The 26,084-nt window shown below is 36.6% G+C and overlaps 1 protein-coding gene across 1 annotated transcript; it reads left to right on the top strand.

The window, feature by feature from the left end:
- Positions 1-3,039: 3,039 nt before the first annotated feature.
- On the top strand, positions 3,040-7,574 carry LOC113307366 (mitotic checkpoint serine/threonine-protein kinase BUB1-like). The gene is made up of 14 exons (XM_026555952.1): positions 3,040-3,180; positions 3,262-3,409; positions 3,517-3,674; positions 3,778-3,859; positions 4,690-4,800; positions 4,887-4,974; positions 5,081-5,184; positions 5,258-5,326; positions 5,410-5,499; positions 5,592-5,749; positions 6,300-6,354; positions 6,430-6,564; positions 6,808-6,929; positions 7,056-7,574. Exons 1-14 carry the CDS (start codon positions 3,122-3,124, stop codon positions 7,240-7,242), a joined length of 1,566 nt encoding a protein of 521 aa, XP_026411737.1. The 5' UTR covers positions 3,040-3,121; the 3' UTR covers positions 7,243-7,574.
- The last annotated feature ends 18,510 nt before the right edge of the window (positions 7,575-26,084 follow it).

Below are 26,084 nucleotides of genomic sequence, written 5' to 3'. Positions count from 1 at the left end.
AACCCCACATCTCTAAAATGGTGAACCTTTTATCCAGCGGTGGGACCTGGCTGAAAGTCATGAACCAATACTCTTGCAACGCCTAGCGTTTGAGCTGTGAATAGAGCTCTAAGTGGAGCTGTGAATAGCATTTCCGGTTTATTATAGTTATTTCTTTTTTAAATTCATAGTTTAAATAAAAGGTTATTTTTGTAATCTAAGTACTATTATAACTAACTATCGGTTACTCATATTTAGAATCTTATTGGTGGATTTTTGGTATTAAAAATTGAAAAATTGGGCTACAAATAAGTTTTCCCAATGTAATTGTATGTTTTTTTTTTCTTTTTTAAGTTTGTAATTGTATCTATAATACAAAACAGAAGGGGCTTTGGATCTATGAACGGTCAGATAACATTTTCAGAGACAAACAGATGATCCGACCATCCCAGTCTCATCCCAACCATTTACATCTGATGGCCGTGGTGTTTATAACCCCCTTCAACTATGATACTAAAATCTATAACCCATATTTAATTCATCAATAATTAAAACAAACGAATGTGCCAAAATAAAATAATATGAGTAATAAAATGTTACAAGGTGTAAAGATCATAGTATCTTATTATAGTAAAAAATAAATAAAATTCTATGGACCATATCTTTAAAAAAGATGAAGTAGGATAGAAACACCACCGATAACACGAGACCATCAAAACAAAGAAAAATGGACACGCAAGACATACATGTATAGACCTCATTTTTATGTCTAACTACCGTTGAAAAATTAAAGTGAACCTTTTGATGCACACTACTGGAAGAATGAAGAACCCTTTAAAATATTAAATATAGGGTTTGCATTTCCGCCATAGATCACTACCATTCATCTACGCAGAAAAAAAAAAAAAAAAAAATCATTCAAATCCCTGTTAGATACGTAATACAAGGTTTATACACCACAAAAGTTTACACGCATAAGTAACGGCTGCATTATGTTTAACACCACGAAAAAGCCGTCAAAACATTAAAAAGGACACTAATTACAATTATGCGATAAAAATGTACAAATAGAGGAGTGTATTTTTTCAACCACACTCCACACCCCTTCAAGCTCATTCACTCATTTCCAACTTATTTTCTTGTTAATTTACATGATTAGCTGCATTCCCACAAAATCTATTCCCCAACTTATTTGAGGCTCTGTCGAAACCATGCAATGGAAAGGATATAGGATAATACCAGAATGGAATCACTATAGCATATGGATAATGAAAAAGAATTTTTGGGAGGATGTAATCACATTTATTGCTCATCATATAAAGATTCGGCAAAGTGGTATCATCGAAGACTACCAATCTATAGTGATCGAAAAAATTATTATTTAAGGTCAAAATAAAACAATGTAACATAATTTTTTTTTATCAAAAACTACTATTTTAACCGATTGCAAGTGCAACCGAATTTATAATTATTTGGATGACAATTATTTAAGATTTTCACAGCTACAAATTTTTAAAAGTCAAATTAGGATTTATATTAATTATTAAAATCATTATAACCAAAAATTATCCCTACCCATGTCCGTTACGCTATATTAGAAATACGTTTTCATTAAAAACCCATCAAAAAATGGTATTAACGCTATATTAGAAATATGTTTCATTAGCAGGGTATTACGATGAAGAAACAAATGATTAGTGCCCTTGATTAATCCTTGGAAGAAGAGGATGAAATTGCCTAGCGGTCGGTGCCACGTTCTTAGTTTCCTTTCAAATCAGTAGCAAACGAATCAAGTGGCCTAGTTACTTTTAAATTTTGTCCCACCATTAAGTGACCTATATCACTAAACAAGGAGATATTTCTACAATATCCTTTTAATTGATTATAAGAAATATAAAAAATATGCATAATTTGATAGTCATGTTTATATTCGTTACGTAGGTGTTTTAAAATGCTTTTCAATGGTACGAAGTTTGCGAACATCCGTGGTGTAGCTTGAGAGATTAATCATTTCAAAATTTCACTATTTATTATTCACAAAGGTATAATTGTAAAAAAATGGTTAAAAATACTTTTCTCCTTGCTTGGTTTAAAAATTGTGCAAACTTGAACTAGGTTACTTAATAGTGGGACGGAGGAAGTATGAACAAAATAAATTGAAATTAGTGGTTTTACTATGGTATACCATAGAAGTAAACCATCTTTACTTCCTACTTCACACTTCTCGGTACAAAGGATTACCACAAAATGGATATATTGTTTCTTCTTCTTTTTTACAGAGTGGGCTTATCAACAGCTAACTACTTTTGCACATACAAACACCACCTATTCTTTTTTGTTCAACTCGTCCCTACATCGACCACTACGGTTGATACTTGATAGTCGTTCAGCAATCATCCACTGAAATGCCCATCAATCGTGCCTCCGAAGAGGACTAGGAAATTTGATCTCTTTTTCTTTTTTTTCTTTTTTCAAATGCAGTGGTCATTTGAAATCGAGTCGATCGTTCCAAAACAAATCGACCCAAAATAGACGATTAGTTCTTTATCACAAGTAGAAACAAAATCAAATTTGTACATGATTTTTATATGCAATTGCATAATCAAAAATTATAGTTAGGTATAACGTACCTCTTTTTGGATTTTCCTAAAACATTCTCTAATCTTTTCGGAACCATCTTTTCTAGATAAAATCAAAAGTCAGAAGAAAAAGATAAACAAAATATAAAAAAAAGATAAACAAAATATAAGCGAAGGTGGTGATCGGTGGATGGGATGGTTTAGAAGAAGGTGCCCGTGAGAGATTAATCTGTGATTTAGGGTTTTTTCAAAATTTAGTTATTTGGATTGTTTAATTGTTGGGTATAAACTAAAAGTCAAAGGAGTACTATATGGGATGTGTGAGAAAATATATGGGTGGCAAATAAGATAAGTGTGAGTGGTAATTAATGAGGGTGGCAAACAGGAAAAGTGTGGGTGGCAAATAACCTTCACTTTCGCTGTTAAAGGGGTATTTTAGCCAACTTACTCAAATCTAACTTTAAAAAAGAAGAACAAGAGAGCATTGAGCCAAAAGGAGTTCAAAAACGGACTCATTTCCCGCTTCTGAAGAAGAATCTCTGTCAATCCGAAAGGGAACAATCATGGCGGTAATTTCGAATAACTCTAATTCTCAAGAAGATCCTCTCCTTCCATGGCTATGGTACCCCTTTCTGACTCTATCTCAAACTATTTTCTTAAATTTCTTCTTTAGCGTCTTACATTTTGCTGGTCTATTTTTCAGGTCGGTCAGGAAAGAACTAGATATTCTGAAATTAAATCCTGATTCGGAAACAAATCTTAAAACAATTACCGAAGAGTGTATTGTTAAATTCAAAGACGATCTTCGGTATCGTAACGACATCAGATTCCTCAAGATCTGGTTACTCTATGTATGAAATGGACTTTTAATTTAGGGCAAACTATGTTAATCGAAGTTTATTCAATTTTGCTGTTTTAACATAGAAATTAGTTGACGATTTTTCTTTTTGTGTTACAGGGGGATGCAGTTCAGGACTTGGAAAGTGTTTTTATAGTATTGGAGGAGGATAAAATTTGCCTTTCAAAATCCTTGCTCTATATAGCATATGCTAATTATCTTGAAGTTAAAGGGAAATTGGTCGAAGCTGATAGTATTTACAGATTAGGCATTTCAAGGTTTTTGTTTTTACTTTTCCGAATTCTGATAAATTTGTGTATATATGTGAAAATTTGGTTTTGTTTTGTATGGGTCTTTCATTAGTTTGGTGTGTTATACTAGGAATGCTGAGCCGCTCCAGGAACTGAAGCAGGTTCACCTTGACTTCATTCAGAGATGGTCTGATGTAGTGAATGGTAGCAAGGTATGAATCATTTCACCGTGAAAAGATTAGAGAATTGTGCTAGGGCATTAGCTTACTAGCTTTTGGGTGGGGATATTAGGATGAGAATGAGTTTATACCTCAGGTTTTGGGGGGGTATCAAACCTCCAGCGATCTTACCACCCTACCGGAGAGGCACCTACAATGTGTTTTTCTTCTATCACAGTTTTTAGACACATATCATCGTTTGTTTAGGCTTCTGTACGTTGCTTCTATGGATAAAGTGCACATAGTTTTTAACCATTTGCTGTAAGAAGATAGTTACGTTGATTGCACCAAAATCATGGTGCTACCTCAATTTTGCTAAAAGAATATTGATGGAACTATGAAGTAGAATTTCTTAAACACGATCATTTGGAAATCCAGAGGTTGCCATCTCTAGTCAACTATTTTTCTCTAATAGTTTTTGAGGACTTAAGTAGTAGTACATTTGAATCACTTATGAGGTTGAAAGAATAGAACAGCTTGGTAGAGTGACAACCGTTTCACGGAGACTTCAATCAGAAAATATTCAAGTTATTGTCCAGGTGTTTTTACGCATAACCTAAAACCAAGTATTGAAGGGATACATAATAGCATAGCCAGAGTAGTTACCAGTTAAGTTGCTCCAAAATCAAATTTACAGAACCTGTCAACCTGAGTCTTTCTTTTGGGAACCTCCACAAAGTTTACAACCACTTGTAATTCCTCAAAAAATGGCGATGATCCTGTACCGAGTGATAGTTTAGATGGGTTGGAGGTCATACAATATGTGTTGATCCATTCTTATAGCTGTTGAATTTGAGGACTGATCTTTTGCTTTGCCTTTGTAGACTGGCAATGACGAACCTGTTAAGCTTCCTATGAAATTCATTAATCCATGGGCATCTTCTACCATTAACAACTTACTAAAGGATATCAATCCTCGGATGTTGAAATACAAGGTGAGTTTATTAACTGATAGTATTGGTCGGATTTGGTTTTAAGCATTCTACTTAACTGGTAGCTGGCACTCGGGTTCTTGTTTCAGGGATACCGTATGCTTAAGAAAAATATTTCTACAAAACAGAAGTTGTCCTCGTTGCTGAAGAATTCGAGGAACAAAAGTGTTGACATAGGTATAATTCTCCATGACATTCAATCGATAACACAATTGGTGCTCTAGTTTACTATTCTGTGACTCCAGCTTTTCCTTACTGCAACGGGTTTTATTGTTATTCGAAGGTGGAGATAAGTACCTGATTAAAGGCTGCTCAGGTCAGGGTGGATTTGCCGAAGTATTCAAAGCATGTGTGAATAGTGACCCCAATGAAACTGTTGCTCTGAAGGTCACTGTTATCTCTATATTACTTTCTTATGGGTATTGGAAATTTGCAGCGTCATTATCTTAAAATTATGCAGATACAAACACCTGCTTTTCCTTGGGAATTCTACATGTACCGGGCGCTTGATATGCGCATTTCCGAGGAAGTATGTCACTTTTGAGCTGTCATTATTAGTTCCAGTTGAGATTGGAATTGAAGTTTCTTATAATTAGTTTCTTATGCTGACAGAGATCAAGCTTTGCATTCGCTCATAAAGTTTATATCTACTCTGACTATAGCATACTAGTCTGCGACTATTTAGACCATGGAACTCTTCAAGTATGTGTTTTTTCAGATTCCATTTTGGTTACTTTCATTTTTTGTACTCAGTTATTAATAACATATAAGCTTTACTCATATATGTTGTGCAGGATGCGATCAACTCTTATGTAGTGCTTAACAAGACTTTAGAGGAAGAGCTATGCATGTATTATTGCATAGAGATGCTTCACATGCTGGAGATGTTACACAAAGTTGGCATAATTCATGGTGATTTTAAGCCTGATAATCTGCTTATTCGCTACGCTCAGTAAGCATCTTCTCTTCGCAATTAGTATTTTGTATAGGTAGCTTTAGGCTTTTTATTTACAGTGTCATGGTCCTAACCCTTTGATCTATGTGCACATACAACAAAAGAAGAAAAGAATAGACACAAAATGCACTTACGTGTTTTCCCCCCTCTCCCAGCCCCATCTCCACCCACCCCCATAATCCTTTATTTCTTTGAATTGCTTGCAGATTCGCTTTTTAGCTTTTTCGTCTCTAAAGAACTACAGAAACCTTTTCTTTTTAATTTAAGCTGGATAATCAATGAAATAGTACTTTAATAATGTGCAACCTATGTTGTTGTATCCAGATAGGGTATTTCAATTATAAGCACAACTAAATTTGATGGGACTCGTATCAAAAATTAATCTGTCCTTGTTGTTTCCTGTGACATGAGTTATCCATAGTGTGTGATGTAATAGGCGAAAAGCTTGGTCGTGTGGAATAGCTATATCGATATTCCTTAATAGCACCCTGCAAATTATTACCACTTGATACTTCAGATCTCAGATTCTCATTTGATTCCTCGACAGGAATGATCTTACAGAGGAAGGCTTTTGTGGCCGTACTGGCTCTTGGCGTGATCAGGTTATCTCTAGTTGCATCCTATCTCACTTTATTGCGTAAGTAACATTTTTTGAACAGACCATTATTATGTAGCAGGGACTCTGCCTTATAGACTGGGGTAGGGGGATAGACCTTCGCCTCTTCCCTGATGGTACCGAGTTTAAAGGAGATTGCCGAACCTCAGGCTTTCGTTGTGTTGAGATGCAAGAGAATAGGCCATGGGCATTTCAGGCAAGTGGCCTCATTCTTTAATCTTCTGTTTTTAACAGATTAACATATTTGTCTTACGGGTAATGATATGTTTGGTCCTTAACAATGTTGCACTTATTTCCTGGCTCCTTCACAAGGTGCTTAATTGGCAGTAAAATGTTACAGTAAGTCACCAGTGACAAGATGCTTAGCAGTGCCACTTCATTTCTAGCATTAATGTGGGTTCATGGATTAACATCACATTAACACTTCTATGCCCATCAGGTTGATCTTTATGGTCTTTGCGTAAACGTGCATCTAATGTTGTTTGGTAAGTACATGGCCATTGATAAGAAGGTTTCCAAAGATGGGAGCTACCTCTACCAACCAAAATCAGCCTTCAAACGGTACCATTCTTCAATTCGCAAATAAGATTTTGTCTAAGCATTCAACTGTACAATCCAATAACAAGATAGTAACAGAAGTCTTTTTGTAGAAAGGACTCAAGCTATTGAAATGTTATTCCTGTTCAGGTATTGGAACGTTGAATTGTGGAAGAATCTCTTCACAAAGTTGCTTAATATTCATCCCGGAGAGGACCACCTGAAGTTGTTAAGAAATTTGAGGGAATCGTTTGAAGATCATATGACAGCGAACCCTAGTTTAATTAAGAGACTTAAACCATTACTGCTAAAACAAAGAAACTCTTTGTGTGCTTAAACACCTCTTATTAGCCATCTGAGTCTTGTCAAGAATTTCCAACCTGAATTTACTCTGAGATGCAAGCCTGGTAAAAGAATACCTAAACTAGGTTTGAAACCCCTTCGTTTTAATGTTGTCTGCCTGATCACTTTTCTTGTGCATATTGGCAAGAAGAGATTGTCTTGGGGCAATATCAAATGTTCTTGCATATAGCTATTATTAGTGCCCTTAGAAATTAGTGTTGTAAGCTAATGATCCTTGAGTGTTCATGTAATCTATATCTTCCGTTTGTAATTATTGAAGTTATTAACATAATTTTACGACTTATCTAAAAAAAATCCTCTTTCAAAGTTTCAGTTATATTATTATATGATATCGTATTTTGAATACTCCAATACTCAAAATTATAAGCATTAGGCCGCTCTAAGTCTCTAACCTTGCAAGCCGGTTTTCGAGGTTAGTTAAGCCCATAGACTTCAATATGACATGTACGAGTCATCATTTATTCAATCGTACCTTTACTTTGTGTTCCCGATTTAATTGCCCACTTGTTAGACCAAACGAGACTACACATGAGGGGGCGTGTAGAGATTTGTTAGACCTAACGAGGCTACGCGTGTGGGGCGTCATCCGATTTAATTGTCCACGTGTTAGACATAACGAGGCTATATGTGAGGGAGCGTGTTGAGATTTGTTAGACCTAACGAGGCTACACATGAGGGAGCGTATTGAGATTAGTCTCACATTGTATGGGTAGGTTATCTACGACCCTGCGATATACAATCCTAGGCAACCCTAACCTTGCAAGCCGGTTTTTGTTAAGCCCATGGACTAGTCTCACATTGTATGGGTGGGTTATCTACGATCATGCGATTTACAACCCTTGACAACCCGAACCTTGCAAGTTGATTTTCTTTAAGCTCATGGACATCAATACTTACAACTTTGCAAATTGAGATAATTAGGTCATCACCCGATATAATGTTCACGTGTTAGACCTAACGAGGCTATACGTGAAGGGGTGCCTTGAGATTAGTCTCACATTAAATGGGTCATCTATAATCTTGCGGTTTATAATCCTTGGTAAGCCTAATCTTGAAAGCCGGTTTTCGGGGTTGGTTAAGCCCATGGACTTCAATACCTGCCACTTCAGGAATTAAGATAATTTGATTATTACGACAATACCATTGTTGCAACTTGCGGAGAATATGTTCCCGCTACTATTAAATATTAATGTTTATGAGTTGCAGGGGTTGGAAGTAGGTTTAAAATTGGCTAAGCTAAAAAATATGCATATGTGCATAGATTCAATGAGTGTCTATAGATTACTTTTTGGTGAATGGCTTGCTCCTTGGAGTGGGCTACAGGTTTGGAGAAGCATTTATTCACTTGCAGAGAGATTTTGAGTTTATTAAATACTCCCATATGTATAGAGACCAATAGGGATGCTGAGTTGTTAGCTGGTAAGCATCCTACTAAAAATTTTGTTTTCTTTGTCTTGACAATTTTGAGAATAAGACGAGAGCTATCTTAACTGAAGATAGTAGCCATACTATATGAAGTAGATTCCTTCGTTGTTGCTGTTTTTATGGTTATAAGGTTTTGGGTTCTCCTCAAACACTGGATGGTGTTATACCAAAAAAAAAAAAAAAAAAGAGTACGGAGCTAAATCATTAGGTATTGCAAACAAAAAACTCAAGAACTTAGAAATAGTAATGCGATCAGCGAGGATACTTCGTTTTACCGGCTCCGTTGGATAAAACTCTAGGAATAATTGGGAATATCTCTCATTTTTACTAATCTATTTGGAAATCTCTCCCATAACGGAGAAAATTAAGGAATCTATTCCAGAGAGAGAGAAAAAATCGTTAAATAGTTAACATCCCACATGTGTGGGATTACACTTGCATAAAAATGACATTTTTGCCTTTAGGATTTTCCTGCTAACATGATAATATCTTATTTTGATTGTATCTTAATACTCCGTTGAAATCTTTTCACGAAGACAACTAAAATTATCCATTAAATTTTCGAGTTTTCTGGGGACTTCATAAACAACTGATATTCTTGATCGATATGATGAACTACTTGGTATGCAACCTGAAAGCTTCGATTTGATGCATTTGTTCGATCTTATGCTTCCAATCGAACTTTAATGAGTTTAGTTTTCTTAAAGCTAATGAAATATCTGAATCCATACGAGAGCTTATTTCTTTGATTGATTTGTCATTGATTTGTTTTGCTTTCTTTATTAGCATCTGAAAGTTTTTGATGTATTCTTTCTACTTTTTTTAATTCAACTTTAACACTTTTAACATCTTCAAAGATTTGTGTAGGTCTACGCCTACCACTATTCCCCCTCTTCCTCTCATCTGTATATTTGTACCACCACCTTGCTCAACATTATCTCTTCTGGATATAAAATCAAAGTATCATCTGATCAATAAGAATTTCAGATTTCTTCTAAGATAAACAAACAAAGAATTAATCAAATAGAGAGGATTGAAGGTAAGAATTCTCTCTTGTTTCCTTGGAACTTTCTCAACGTCTCATATAAATGTTAAGGTAAGAATGTCATATCGACGTATTTGTAAAAATGTGTGGAATATCAACCATTTAATATTTCTTTTCTCTTCCCAGATAAATTTCTTGATTTTTCAGTTATGGGGTAGAACCCAAACAAATTAGTGAAAATGGGACATATTTCCAACTTTTCGAAAAATCTAAGTCGAACCCACTTCCCCTTTCCCTAAATTTTAATCGATTAATTGGGACCCTATATTTTTAGAGACTGCTATAATATGACAAAACTAGTCATAATGAACTAAACCCCTTGTATCCTTGTTTATTTTATTTGATGGCCAAACTGTCTTTTAAGATGAGATAGGTTTTGATTTGAAAGCTAGCCGATTGTGGTAGGTTTTTTTCTTTATAAAAATAGGAGATTGTGTAGGGTCTTTCTCTTATGTAAAGAAGACATGCACAGTCGGCTAAGTTTTTATTTGTAAACTTAAACGATTAATTATGTTACTTTTCATATGTGAATAATTAAAAATAACATGTGCCGTATCGGCACGCGTTGTAACATTTATTTTTTATCATGATGAATCCTGAACCTAACTAAATTACCTATCATATGGTGTTAATGTTCGATAAAAAGATCTTTTTAGAAAAAAGGTTTATCTCTAATTTAATTGCTTCTAGTGAACATATAGTTGGCCTCTAATATATCCTCAAAATCTGGTTAGGCTGAATCTCACACATTTTGTATTAGTATTTATGATATTTTTTTAAAGATTAATTAGGATAGTTTGTACATGTATATACAAACTTATCCTTCCGCTTTCCTTATCATTCCAAAATAAAAATGTGAAAAATTAGAAGAAAAAAAAAAGGTCTGCACAGAAGATATTAAAATAAGTATGATATTTCAGCCCAAAATATATGCAAGTATATATTTTTTGTCTCGTAAAAATACTGACTTTCTCAAAACTAATAACTTGCCTCAAATATTCATCGATCTCCGCAACATCTTTGGTTTTCACTTCAGATAAGTTAGTGAAACTCTTCAAATTCTCAGGTGATGCAGATCAACTAAACGGATTTTGAATTCATTCTTTGATTTTCCATCTCATATCTACTAAACTTTTTGGAAAGGGCGATTTAGTGATTTCAAATATCAGATTTGTGGTGTGTATGTGGTCGAGGAGAAAACATGTAGAACTCGTTATGTAACTATGATTCTTTGTACATGTTTATTAATTGAAGAGTTTGATTCATATAAATGTTGGTTGTGATTTTTTGCACCAAACCTCTTCATATCACCAAGGTCATTTACAAACAATTTTGTGCTTTGATTTGTTTCTAGGTACGCTATAGGATTTTATTATTTATAAATGATTTGTAAATTATTTTTCTTTTTGGTGCATGATTTAACAAAAAAAAAATGAACTCGTTATCATGGATTTTTTCTATAATTGTTTTTTATGCAAAATCCTTCAGTGGCCGGGGAATAATTTAGTTTTCATTTAATTTTGTGGATTTAATTGAAATTTGTTATTGTTAATTTTGAGAAATTATTTGGTTATTTATTTATTTGTAAATGGAGAATACGATGAAAAAATAGAATAATGACATAATTAAAGCCAAAAGTCTTAAACATTTTTGTTTAATTGAATTTAATTTTTATTTATGATCCTAATTGTGACAGAACCCAATTAATGTATACTCATAATGATTATAGGTTACAACTCTTGCACCCGTCAGATGTCTTTCGCTAGATGAGATTGGGATGGTCGGATGCAATATTTGTCTCTCAAAATGTTATCCGACCGCCCAAAGCTCAAAAACCCCTTCTGTTTTGTATTATAGATACACTCACAAACTTTTAAGTTATAATGAAAACCTAGGCGATTACAATAGGTTTCAATTTTGATATACTAGAATTAACCAGGTTGTAAATAAAACCTAGACGATTCTAAATACGCGAGCATATCTCTTCGGCATTACTGATCAGAGAAGGATCCAATCCCCTCTATACTGGTAAACAAAATGCGTAAAACAAAAAGTAACTTAGGCACTTAGTCATTTTTCAGATCTAGGTACCTCTTATTCCACGATCTTAGATAATAATAACCAAACAGTCCCCAATTTTTTTTTGAGCAACCCCTTAAAATGCGTTATCATTTTTATACCATCATGTACGTGTAAGCGTGTGATTAGATCTTCTGTTAGAGCATTGCTAGGTTGAACCCGCCAAGCGTTGGTATGTCAAGGTTGGTTGTCATATTTTAGTATCAAAACTCATAAGTCGCTTGATCAGATTACTAGAGTGAATTTCGTTAGGTTAGACTAGGAAGTCTAGAAATATTGAGACATACAAGTATTAATCTGAAGACCTGAAAATTTCGAAGACATATCGACATCAACAATGACATCATCCTTCGGCTTGAGGTTAGTAATACATGACTTGACTTGTTTTCATTTTTATACCGTAAGCTTTCTAATATATGAAAATATTAGACTTGATCATCATATTGTGATCAAAGTGTCAAGGAACAATGTATCAATAGCGATAATTGCTTTATATTGGTATATTGAATTACGAAGTATAATCCTTATCTTTTGAACTTCGTAATTGCGACATCAACATAATATTTGTAACTCGTTACTACATTGTGTAGTGAACATAGGTTTGATTTCATACATAAAAAACTATGTTTAATTACATGATTTTGAGGAAGTAGACGTACGAACTTGTTTTGTAGTCGATAGGAAATCAAAATGATTGAGGGTCTAGTTTTCATTGAAGATCTTAAGGTTGTACCGATCCTAACCTATTTAGGGAATCAAGGTAGAACCGATCCTAACTTATGTTGGGAGCCAAGGTAGAACCAATCCCTACCTATATCGGGAGTTAAGGTAGAACCGATCCTAATTTTCTTAGGATTCATGGTAGAATCGCCTCCAATAGGAAAAATCGATTTATTCAAGTCACGTACATTTTAAGGTTTTTGTGATTTGGAAACTGAGTTTGCAAAATATGAAAGTTCAAGATGTCGACATAATGAGTAATTTGAAGATGTGATAAAATCTTATTTCTTAATTGTTCAAAGATATTCCTTGATACTCAAGGCGAGATCCCAAACCGAAATAGTAGATAACCTTTTTGAGATTTTCGAATTAACATATTTTGTTTTACTAACAATCAAAACATATCTCTGGAAATATATATTAGTTAAGTGATAGATAATATTGAATTGTCCATGAAGATTCCGATTATACAGTTGGATATTGGTTGGAATTAGATTAAACCGTATTTAGGTGCTTTATTGCATATCTTAAGAATATTTTCGGTTGTGGAAATTCCTAGGTGTCCAAACTACCTTGGTCTATAAATAGTGAAGTTTTTTCTTCTTACAAACTTATCATGAGCCAGGAAAACTTAACTTTTGTCGTTTCTGGTGTAGTCGACTAATAGTATTCTCGTAATACTATCTTTGAGAGGAGAGTAACCTAATTAGGCGAAATCTCTTACGTCCTCTAGTTCAAAGACTTCTTTGGGATCAAGAAGCGTCTACTAGTACCATGGTAAACTAGAATTACATTGTTATTTTAGTTTACAATTATCGATTTGATTGACTAACGATTGTTAAATCTTGATTGCACCAAGTAAGATTATTCTTGAGAGTCTTTTCTTCCGACATAAGTTCACTCAAACTAGATCAAGAGATTAACGTTGAATTGTGATCATCCATTGTTAACAGACTCTGCTGTGTGCGTGACTGATCATAAGTCAGGAATCAAGTTCTTTTATTGTGTAGGTACAAAAAACTATTGAAGATTGAAGACAATAAATTTTTTCTTATTGGTTTCGTATCTTTGTGAATTGCTTCATACACAAACTTGATCGTCTGGAATCCGACTATATCTAGTTTATCTTTTGATAGACTTGTTATTACTAGTCGTACTTAGATCGACAAGCTATCATTTGGAGGTACTTTTCAGTATCCGAATCTGGTAGTTCTGTTTGACTCGATCTGGTTAACTGGATTAATCCGTATCATGGAATATCTAAACCCGACAAAGGAGTTTAATTGATTTTAAACAGAAAATCCTTTGTCACACTCAACATATATTATCTCTGATTGATTTCCTGAGATAGAAGTGTGGTTACCAAACAGATTAGTCCTTTAAAGTTTGGAAGAAGACCGAAAGGGTTGAGTGCTTAAAGTCTCCAGAGAGGCTGAAGCAACTTAAGATAGTGGATTCTATCTTAGAATTTACATACGTTGCCAGATTGTTTGTAGGCACAGGGATACTGAGGAAACTAGGTAACTAGGGTAGTTTACTTGGTCTCAACTATACGAAGTTGGTAGGTTTTTTGCATATCGGCTTAATTCCGAGAGTATTCAAAAATGGACTAGGTCCCGAGGTTTTTCTGCATTTGCGATTTCCTCGTTAACAAAATCTTACTGTGTCTTTACTTCATCATTCAGTTTAACACGGCCAGACGCATGCAATAATTTGAGATCCTCATAAGTCAAATCATGGGGAGGAGCCGGTACACGTAAAACAAAATTCAGCACACGACACCGAATGTGATTTTGATATCATGGGCAGGTTCGGTCACAACTAAAAGGCGCTCAGGCATGGGTTGTTGTAAATAAAAGTTAATTCCATAATCACTCAGTCGAGTTGGGCCCTTGAAGATAAAACGATCGAAGTTAGCGCGGATCGCCGAAATACCAGAATAAGAAAAGGGCAGAAAGGGACGAGGAACCCATTGGTCAAACCCCACTTGTCGAGCTGCAGGTAAGGGTTGTAGGACATCGCCATGAACTTACCAGCGTGAAAACCATGGAGGTAACCAAGTAACACCGCCATCACCGAATCAAAATCTGACGCTGACAACACCTGTGATGAGTCCGAATTCGAACCTTCTAGCGGAGACGTAAATCGTAATCCTCCGGTCCGGAACGATCGTCATGGTAAGGAAAATGCTCGAAGTCTTTAGATACATCCATGAACTTCGTTATATCGCCCTTAGTCACCTTTCCTCTGCCGCGCCAAAGAGTCATTCTCGGATAACTATAAATAGCAACACTCATACTAAGAGTACCATCAGCCTATTGAACCTTCTCTTCACGATAACCGCTAAAACATTAGGATCGAGAGCATACTCGGGAAGATGCTCCCAGGACCACGCCTGCATGAAAGAAGCAGGACAAAAGTATCGACCCCATGAACTGCGTTGACTCTACAGATATCATGGCAAAGTAGATCCAACTGACGATATAGGCTGCTCAAAAACATCGGCGCCAGAATAAAAGAAACACCGCGCGATATTAATATAGCGATGGGCATGAGCTCGCGCTTAATGGTATCCCGGGGGCTGTATTCGAAAACATCATGGCAAAGCCAAAACAAGATGAAGGCCACCAATTCGGTGCGAGGGTTCTCCTCTTTCCTGGGGGGGGGGGGGGGGGGTGTGTTCGACCTTCTTATTGACCATCTTTGGAGCCCAGTATTTAATCCATATGGGAAAAGTGGCGCATCTGTGATGTTTAATATCAAAATCAGGAGTGACATTACGCGCAGGCGGGGCAGCCGGGACATGAAGTGACTCATGGGAGCGGATAGAACTGGCAAGTAGGCGCTCACCTATTGGACGTGGTGAAAGGGGTTTCTTACCTTTAGTTGATTTACCCTTGGTTGCGGAAGTCAATTTATCTTTCTGATCAACAGTTTTAGGGTTTCCCCATTTCTTCGGCACCTTCTCGTTGCGTGAATCATCCTTACAATCTAGTAATAAGCCCACAACTTCTTATCCTCATTATGTGGTGGCTTTTGTGTGGAAAAAAGTCGTAATGTTTTCTCCCGATTGAAGCGATTGAATTCTGGATCTTTGTTTCCAATATGTTGCATGACATTGCAACAAAGTTAGGTGGTGAGTACGAAGCTTCTTTTCCTGGTTTAGCCAATACTATAGTTCATCACTAGTTCGTATAGCACATTGATGTTGCGCCATTTGAATTTGAGCGTTGACTAGTTTTGGAAGGCGTCCAAAGGTTTCTTTGTTCCGGTCCATAAGGACTTCGCCAGTTGTAATTAGCTTTAACTGATGAACTATTTTTCTAAATACATTGCCCTTTTTGCACCAAAAAAAGAAAGAATCTTGTAAAACTAGAAAATAGAGAAGAAGACACAAAGTAAAGGAGAAGAAGAAAGAAAGATTTTTTATTAAAGTGTACAATATACAAATATTAGAGCCTCTATTTATAGGGCTAGATACAAGGACATCCCAATAATAAACGAGATTCACCCTGGATATTCTTACATAATTACACGTTTATAACAAAGAAAAGAATGTTTACCAAAAAAAAAAAGGTTGATTTCTGCATATTTACCAGAAACTTATCCAAATATCTGAAGCAAATGTTGAAGACGATGCATCTGAGAAGAGCTAACTGGTGTGGTTGGAGAACACACAAAAACTCTTGCAAGTATACAAGGCCAAGTTTTAGTATAGAAAGTAAGCAAGGGATCATTCCACAGGGACTTGGGGTGTATTGAAGTTTCTTAGACTAAAGTTATCCAAACAAGTAACTAAGTGGCAGTGAGATAGTGACAGTTACAATGGCAATGAGCCAAAGGCAGTGAAGTAAAGAATGAAGGTACTAGGGTCTTTGAATCTACTTCTTGATCCTAAACTAAGGCAGATCCTAATCAATCATGTTCTTGTTTCATCTCAGGGAAGATTGTAATGGATGATTTATCAACTAATTTTACTAGCATACCCCTAGCATCAGCTGTCTTTCTACAGCACAGCTGATCACAGGTTTACTTGCACAACCACTTAATCTATCAACTCTAAGGCATTTGGGCTCAATCCTTCTAATGTACTGAATTTTTAACCATTATCACTCACTTACCCCTAGCATCAGCTGTCTTTCTACAGCACAGCTGATCACAGGCTTGCTTGTTCAAATGGCTACTAGCAGTCCTAACTCATTTTTAGCACTACAAGAACAATGACAAATTACTAACTATCTTAACATAAAATCAAGAGTTTCATCTAAACCCTAGCACATGAAATTAGAACATGATAAACATAATTAACATTTGAAATTGAAATTAACTGACTTCAAAACATGAACTGAAAACAACTTGGAAGCACTGGCTATTCCAGGCCCCTTGGGTGAAGCTCTGGCTAGCCCAGGCATGCCCCAATTTCACACCCAACACCTTCTATTTATAGTTTCACACGTCTAACCCTAGAATCCCCAAAATATCAGAATTAGGGTTTCAAAGAAATCAAAATTAAATCATACCTACTTTCTGAAAACACTCAATAACGTCGACCCATTCTTCTATTGTGTCTTCTGTGTCTTCCCATGCCTTCAATTTGTCCATTGATGCCTACTAACTATTCTCTCCAATTTCACACACAAACGGCTAGGGTTTGGGGCGATGTGAAATTGAAAAGTCTAGTTGAGAGACATAGAGGTGATGATGGACTTAGGGTTGGTGGTAAGTGGAGTTAGTGGTGGTTGTGGTAGTGGCAGAGAGTTGGTGGCGGAGCAGGTGGTGGAAAAGGTGGTGGTATGGCGTCTGTAGAGGAATGGAGAAGATGGAGTCGATGGAAAGAAGGAGGGGAGTGTTTGGCTAGGGGTATAGGGTGTTCGATACTTGGGTGTTAGGCGGGTTCAGCGAGGTCTGATGATCTGCGACAAGGAGCGATGGATGGGAAGATGGTAGGTGGATCCAGCGGCGATACGGAGGTAAGCGTGGAGCGACCGTCGGATGAAGGGATGTAGAAAAACGGACGACCCAAGATGGAGATGGGCGTTGCGATGTAAAGCAGGGGCTTCGGAGTTTGATGTGCGATGATGGAGCGACCGTAGGATGCTGAAATGCTTCGATCTGATGGCTGAAATCCGAGACGGGCTTGGATAGTGGAAATGTGTTTGAGTAAGGGTTTTGGGCCTTGGGTATGCCAAGCCCATATCTTCTTTAAGGACAATTCTTCTTCTTCAAGACCATTCCTAGCCTCTTGGTTTTGTGCACAACGTTCTTCGCGGCTTCCTTGCGTAACTCCTCCCGGCTTTTCACTACTTTTCTGCTCTATTCCGCTCCGCAATTCATCCAAACTTTATTTATTACCTAAAAATATAAAATTAAGTAAGAAAAATATTTATTCTTGAAAACAATGAAAATACAGAATATGGGATAAAATGTAGAATTAATGCACAAAGGATGAGTTAAATACCAAGAAAAATATATATAAATATGCAATTTTTAGCACTCATCAAATACCCCCAAACCTGAATTTTACTTGTCCTCAAGTAAAACAAAACTAAGGAAATCCTAACTATACCACTGTCGCTGGTCTCTCGAATGCATTTAGCGTATGCACTAAGCCTTTTAAACCACTAAGTGTCCCTAGTGGACGAGTTAAGTCTCGTGAAGGTTTGCTTAGAACGTACCTACAAAGTTCTAGGTCAAAATATAAGCTCAGATTCCATCAAATGTGACATATGCAAGTCAGTTTAAGCTCACAGCAAAATGGAGATGTCAATCTAGCTATCAAAGGCACAATCCTAGCACTGATAACAAAAAAAGACATGTGATAAGAGTGTAAAGTGTATCTACACATGTGTAAAGAAAGATCGGATGTTATGACTACTAATCACCAAGAGATAGTTTCTCAGGCTAAGAACCAAGGTCGAAATCTAGCTAACTGTTCGGACTTTACGAGAATTGTGAATGAGTTGGAGGTATTTCACAATTACTCGCGTTGTACATCAATGGCATACACCCTCCTTGCTTATTACAATGAAACAACAAAATGACTATTTACATGACTCTTATTTACATTGACTACTCTCTTTTATTTTTGGAACAAGAGAGGATGGAATTGATAAATACTATTTACATGACTCTTTTTTTTTTTTTTTTTTTTTTTTGGATAGCAACAGCACATTTGATACATATACAAAAGGAAACAAAAGATTACATGACACTTTGCAAGAGGTAGCCCTTTTTGATGCACCCAGTTAAATTCGATGGTTGTCTTTCTTAATGTAACCTCCACCTTCTATCCCAACCAACCAAAGAACAAGCTAGTCAAGTTTCGTTCAGTATTCTAAAGTGATTGGCAATCGTGACTTCCTATCAAACACCTTGAAGATCGAGGCTATACATGTATTGGTAGATCGTGCGCGTGCAAATTTCTTATCACAATGTGAATTGTGCTAGAACCAGGGTGCCTAAATATCTAGACTAAGACTCCTAATAATTACATATTTGCACAAGAGTCAACATTTCAAGGTAAATGAGCTCCATTTTTATGTTTTTATCATTTTTCTAATTTTTTAATTTTTTTTTTAATTTATTTTTTTCAAAAAAGAAGGAGTTCGTTTTCAATTATAGCATATTATCATGTATCCATTCCATACCCCCAAACCTAAACTAAACATTGTCCTCAATGTTTCAAAATATAACAAAATTATAATGCAACATATGAAGAGGAACATGCTAGTAGAGTAAAAGGAGAGAGAATACCCGATTCGTCGAAAACACGAACCGAACTCCATTATTCACCGGCTAGAATCCAACATTTTCAACTTATATTGGATTAGCAAAATATATACAAAAGAACCAAAAAGTTTTAAAAATTATCTACTGGATTATATACAAAAATTCACTATATAACATAAAGTCTAAAGAGTTGAGGATCAACCCAAAAGACAAAGTGTTGAAACATAGAAAGTTTCAAAACACTAAAATTGGACTGAAATGGGAGTGAGAGTGAAAAACCGAATGAATCACCCTAAACCTAAATTGTTCAACAGGTTTACTTTTAAGCACAAAATCTTTTAATTTTAGGGGTTCAGGATTCAAAAGGTCTAACTCATAATGGACTGTTTTCGGGATGGGCAAAGAAATGCATTCCAACTGTGGCTCTTTAAAAGTGTTATATTTTGAAGCAAAATAGTCCAAGAGGACTTGGGAGGCACACAGTTCCAATCCTAGATTGGGAATTTTCAGAAAAGTTGGTTTAAATTTTTTGTTGCAAACCAAATCTAGGTTGGGTGGAATAATCTCAATTTGAGATTTAGGTAAGAAAGTGGGTACATCTAAATTATTTTCATGGGTAAGATCAATAGTACCAACACATACTTTCCCTAAATCAGAAACAGGTAAAACATGCTCACATTCATCGAACAAAACATCAAGACCTAAATCAGTATCATGATTGTTCGAAGTACTCAAATCATCACCGGAAGAAATAACATTTTGTGACTTAGGCAAGGAATCAGACACATCAAATTCGTCCTCATGCATAATAAAATTAGTGTCTACAGAAGATTCAACTATTCCTATGTCATGTTCATCTTCACAAAAGAATTGTACAAGCCCCATATTAGAATCAAAATCATATGAATTACAATGAGTATCAGAAGAAACAACATTCATGAAGGTTGAGGCTGAGAAGCCATATGTTATTGAACCAAAAGGTTCCACAATATTTTCAGCAAAAACATGTTCTTCTAACATATCATTATCATCATAATCATCATCATGGTAACATGCATATTGATCCTCATTAAAAGTGGTGGTGTCCTTAGTCGATTCATGTTCCTCTAAATCAGGTTCATATTCAATATCATTTAGATGAATGGGACTGGACACTTCATTAGGGACAACATGCATTTCCTCATGAATTTCCTCCTTTTGTAGTTGAAGCAAAATCTGATCTAACTTCGCCTGAATGCGTGACATAGTTCTATCAGAATTTTGCTCACCGAGTCTGAGAGCTTCTACGGTGGAGTCTAAATTCATGGGAGTACAAAATTCTTCATGTTCAAATTGTGGTGAATGGTACATGTGTGCATGGTCATTAGGGTTTACAAAATATTGATCACAACCTTCGAAAGGTTGATTATGGTCCCAATGACTACCAGCCTCACAATTTGTGGGCATTTCATAATTTGGATTTTCATGGTATCCCCTAGATTTCCTAAATTCATGCAAAACATAGCAATATTCATCAGGGTGGTCTAAACCACCACAAAAGGTACAAACATGCATATTAGGTTGGCTAGGTTGATACATGGGTGAATAGTTATACGGGTTTGCATATTGAGGCTCATGACCTTGAAAAGGTCCATAATTATAATCCCTATAACTATTGACATCATGGTCTTGGGAGGCTCATAAGGTGAATCTTGCCCGTAAGCATCTCTAATAGATTTATTCCCAGAGGCAGACAAAATCCAGACATGTCTTTGTTTTATGAATAATCACACAAATCACAAAAAAGTAAGGCCCAAGGGAGATGATAAATTTGGTTTAATTTGGGAGCAATTTTGGTTTTTGAAATTAGGAGCAAGCCCACATTGGTGGGAGAAATTGCTTTGTCAAGGGAAGGTGAACTAAGCCTACAATGTGTATGCAAACTGAAGCCCAATGTAGCTTTTGAAATAGCCTAACTGTTGCTTGTTTGGTCGGAGGCCCAGTTGGGCTTTCAAAAGTTCAGTTTTTCTAATTTAAAACTACAGGCCCAAATCAGTCTAACATCACAAGCCCACAAGCAATTAAACAAACAAGCCCACAAGTAATTAAGATTACAAGCCCAACAGAAAAATGGAAAAAATTATTACAAGCCCACAAATGAAAAATGGAAGCCCACAGGTTGGGTTCTCTTAATGGGTTTAGGCTTACTTGCTTAAGCACAACCCAGCTGTTCAGTTTGGTTGCAAAAGCCCAGTTGGGCTTTGGATCATCCTAAGCTTTGGCTTCAACACTCAAGGCCCAGTTGGGCTTGGTTCAATTTCCTCTCCTTCTGCAGTTTACAGCCCAGTTGGGCTTTATCTTACACCAGCTTCAGCAGGCAGCAGCAGCAGGGAACAGCAACAGGAGCACAGCAGCAACAGCAGCAGCAGAGGCTGGCAGCAGCAACAGGAAGCAGCAGCAGCAGCACAGGTAGGCTTCAGGCAGCAGTTCTTGGCAAGCAAGTCTCAGGAGGGGCAGTTCAGCAGCAACTCAGGGGCAGCCTCAGCAGCAAGAGGCTCTCAGGCACAGCAGCAGCTTCTCCAGCACTTGCCTTGGCAGCAGCAGCAGCAGACAGCAATGAAGAAAAGCAGCAACAGGAAGCAGCAGCAGCAGCAACACCTGTTGGCTCAAAAAGAGAAGTAAGTTTCTTGCTAGAAGCTAAGAAATTCAGCTGCACTACACAGCAGCTACTAAAACAGCAAGTTACACTAAAATGCAAGAATGCAATGCATGATGAGTATGCTAGAATGAAACAACATGCAAAAGAGTATGCAATGATGCAAATGAACTAACATGCAAAAACAGCCAAGAAAAATTCAACACAACACAACCAAGTCCCCGGCAGCGGCGCCAAAAACTTGGTGTGGTTGGAGAACACACAAAAACTCTTGCAAGTATACAAGGCCAAGTTTTAGTATAGAAAGTAAGCAAGGGATCATTCCACAGGGACTTGGGGTGTATTGAAGTTTCCTAGACTAAAGTTATCTAAACAAGTAACTAAGTGGCAATGAGATAGTGACAGTTACAATGGCAATTAGCCAAAGGCAGTGAAGTAAAGAATGAAGGTACTAGGGTCTTTGAATCTACTTCTTGATCCTAAACTAAGGCAGATCCTAATCAATCATGTTCTTGTTTCATCTCAGGGAAGATTGTAATGGATGATTTATCAACTAATTTTACTAGCATACCCCTAGCATCAGCTGTCTTTCTACAGCACAGCTGATCACAGGTTTACTTGCACAACCACTTAATCTATCAACTCTAAGGCATTTGGGCTCAATCCTTCTAATGTACTGAATTTTTAACCATTATCACTCACTTACCCCTAGCATCAGCTGTCTTTCTACAGCACAGCTGATCACAGGCTTGCTTGTTCAAATGGCTACTAGCAGTCCTAACTCATTTTTAGCACTACAAGAACAATGACAAATTACTAACTATCTTAACATAAAATCAAGAGTTTCATCTAAACCCTAGCACATGAAATTAGAACATGATAAACATAATTAACATTTGAAATTGAAATTAACTGACTTCAAAACATGAACTGAAAACAACTTGGAAGCACTGGCTATTCCAGGCCCCTTGGGTGAAGCTCTGGCTAGCCCAGGCATGCCCCAATTTCACACCCAACACCTTCTATTTATAGTTTCACACGTCTAACCCTAGAATCCCCAAAATATCAGAATTAGGGTTTCAAAGAAATCAAAATTAAATCATACCTACTTTCTGAAAACACTCAATAACGTCGACCCATTCTTCTATTGTGTCTTCTGTGTCTTCCCATGCCTTCAATTTGTCCATTGATGCCTACTAACTATTCTCTCCAATTTCACACACAAACGGCTAAGGTTTGGGGCGATGTGAAATTGAAAAGGCTAGTTGAGAGACATAGAGGTGATGATGGACTTAGGGTTGGTGGTAAGTGGAGTTAGTGGTGGTTGTGGTAGTGGCAGAGAGTTGGTGGCGGAGCAGGTGGTGGAAAAGGTGGTGGTATGGCGTCTGTAGAGGAATGGAGAAGATGGAGTCGATGGAAAGAAGGAGGGGAGTGTTTGGCTAGGGGTATAGGGTGTTCGATACTTGGGTGTTAGGCGGGTTCAGCGAGGTCTGATGATCTGCGACAAGGAGCGATGGATGGGAAGATGGTAGGTGGATCCAGCGGCGATACAGAGGTAAGCGTGGAGCGACCGTCGGATGAAGGGATGTAGCAAAATGGATGACCCAAGATGGAGATGGGCGTTGCGATGTAAAGCAGGGGCTTCGGAGTTTGATGTGCGATGATGGAGCGACCGTAGGATGCTGAAATGCTTCGATCTGATGGCTGAAATCCGAGACGGGCTTGGATAGTGGAAATGTGTTTGAGTAAGGGTTTTGGGCCTTGGGTATGCCAAGCCCATATCTTCTTTAAGGACAATTCTTCTTCTTCAAGACCATTCCTAGCCTCTTGGTTTTGTGCACAACGTTCTTCGCGGCTTCCTTGCGTAACTCCTCCCGGCTTTTCACTACTTTTCTGCTCTATTCCGCTCCGCAATTCATCCAAACTTTATTTATTACCTAAAAATATAAAATTAAGTAAGAAAAATATTTATTCTTGAAAACAATGAAAATACAGAATATGGGATAAAATGTAGAATTAATGCACAAAGGATGAGTTAAATGCCAAGAAAAATATATATAAATATGCACTTTTTAGCACTCATCACTAACTTGAAAAAATAACAAACTATTGCAGTGGATGGAGAAGATAAAGAGGCAAGCAGAGAAAGAGATTTCACTCATTAGAGTAGGTGCATGTTTACATATATATAGTCATTTATATATAATAGGAATAAGTCCCTAGCTACTATATTGGCCCACACATCCATGGGCTAAAGCCCTACAACACTCCCCCTTGTGCGGTCCAATAAAACTTCATATGCAGTACTTCACATACAGTGCTTCGGATGTAGGTCTTCAAATGTATCTCTTTTCTTGATGACTATTGTGTCTAAGACAATTACTCCATTAAAACTTTTAACAAAGAAAAACCCAGCGGGAAAAAACCTTGGTACATCTCTTCACATGTTGTTTCGTATTTTACATGTAGTACATCACATGTAACACGATCTTTATATATCTCCGAGTCTAAGTTAATTGCCTAGTTAAAACTTCGTCAGGAAAACCCCTGAGGGACAAAACCTGAGCTAAAGAAAAAGAGTACAATACTAATTAAACTTAGAACATAGTTGGATGCTTATACGTTGCCTAATTTAAAACCTTGACAAGGAAAACCCAGTGGGATAAAACCTTGACGAAGGGAAAAGAGCACAACGTGACATATACAAGTAAAGATGACCATTGCAGATGATCACTTTGCTCCGTGAAGTTGACTAGTTGCTTCACAAATCCTAAGGAAGAAAATCCTCGTGGGAAAGATAATAGCCTTAGCTGGAAATTATATTCCCGGTATTTGTTGTTGTCTCATTAAAAACCTTTCCGAGCAACAAAACCCCGTGGGAAAAAGTAACCTCGGTGAAGGAAAAGAGTTCAACACACTATTAGATGCTCCCCCTAATGTCAAATAAATTTCATTAGTCTAATGCAGTCAAAAGGAGTTTATCACACATTACTTTGGTGACTTAAATGTTTATAACACCTTGTTGTTGATTCTGGAAGTTACGTTGTTTAACCGACTATCGCGTTTGATTTCTGTGATTCAGATATTTTCAGTAATATCAACGCGATCTTTATGTCTTCAACGTTCAACATACTTTATGTTTTTAGTGTCATCTCACTAAAAACCTTGTCGAGTAACAAAACCCTTTGGGAAAAACTATTCTCGATCGAAGGAAAGAGTACGACACAACTTCAATTTGAAAGTAAATTATGTCGACATCATATCCTTGGATCCTCCCCCTGATGTTGGCATCTCCCCCTGATTTCTTTCAGAGTTGTTCCAGACTATTTCTTTAGTCATGTACTTTTCGAAACTGAATATAGGTAATGACCTAGAAAATAGTCTACCGTATCTCCCCTGATTACTTTTGTTGGAGAAGAGATTATTGTTTCTTTATAATCAACAACTTTTGGATTGCACTTTCGTTAGCATTCCTTTTAATGTCTTTGCAGGGATAAATTTTTTTTATGTCAATGGTTACTTTTAAGCACATGATTGCATTCATTATACCATTCCAATGACGTTGCGTTGGCGCTGAGTTATATCTAGCTAACAAGTTCATTGAGGATGTAACATTTGGTCGAGTACATTATGCTAAGTACAATAATGCGTCTATTATACTTAGATAAGGAAAGTTCATCTCCCGATCCAACTTCGTCATCTTCCTGTAGACGAATTGGTCATTTATATACATTTGAAACTCGACTAATCATGGGAGTGCTAGCATCATGCACGTCCTTGTTAAATTGTCTGACAATGAACATATGCAAGCTGGTGGAATAATATACCACAAGCTCGGTCTTCTAGTTTAGAACATAGATAAGATCGAGATTTCCCAGGATTTTCATCTCAAATTAAGATTTTAAATAACTTGTAAGATCTCTTATTCTATTAAGAGTACTTATCATGTCCATACCGTCGACATAAATAGCTACAATTCCAAATCAGGAACTTTCTTATGAATACGCAAGTAAAAATAACTTACTTGTCTATCCCCTCCAAATAAAATAGTCACTTAGACGGGTATACCACATCCGTCTGATTGCTTGAATCTATAAGTGAGCATTCTATCTAACTATAAACGCACTCCGTGGTTTAGAGTCATTTGATTTGGGCAACAAAAGTCTATCAAGTACTTTTGTAA

This window comes from Papaver somniferum, chromosome 1, assembly GCF_003573695.1.
Source record: "Papaver somniferum cultivar HN1 chromosome 1, ASM357369v1, whole genome shotgun sequence".
In the NCBI taxonomy this organism is placed as follows: Eukaryota; Viridiplantae; Streptophyta; class Magnoliopsida; order Ranunculales; family Papaveraceae; genus Papaver; species Papaver somniferum.
The sequence above is the reverse complement of the archived record's forward strand: the minus strand, read 5'-3'. Positions and strand labels throughout refer to the sequence as shown.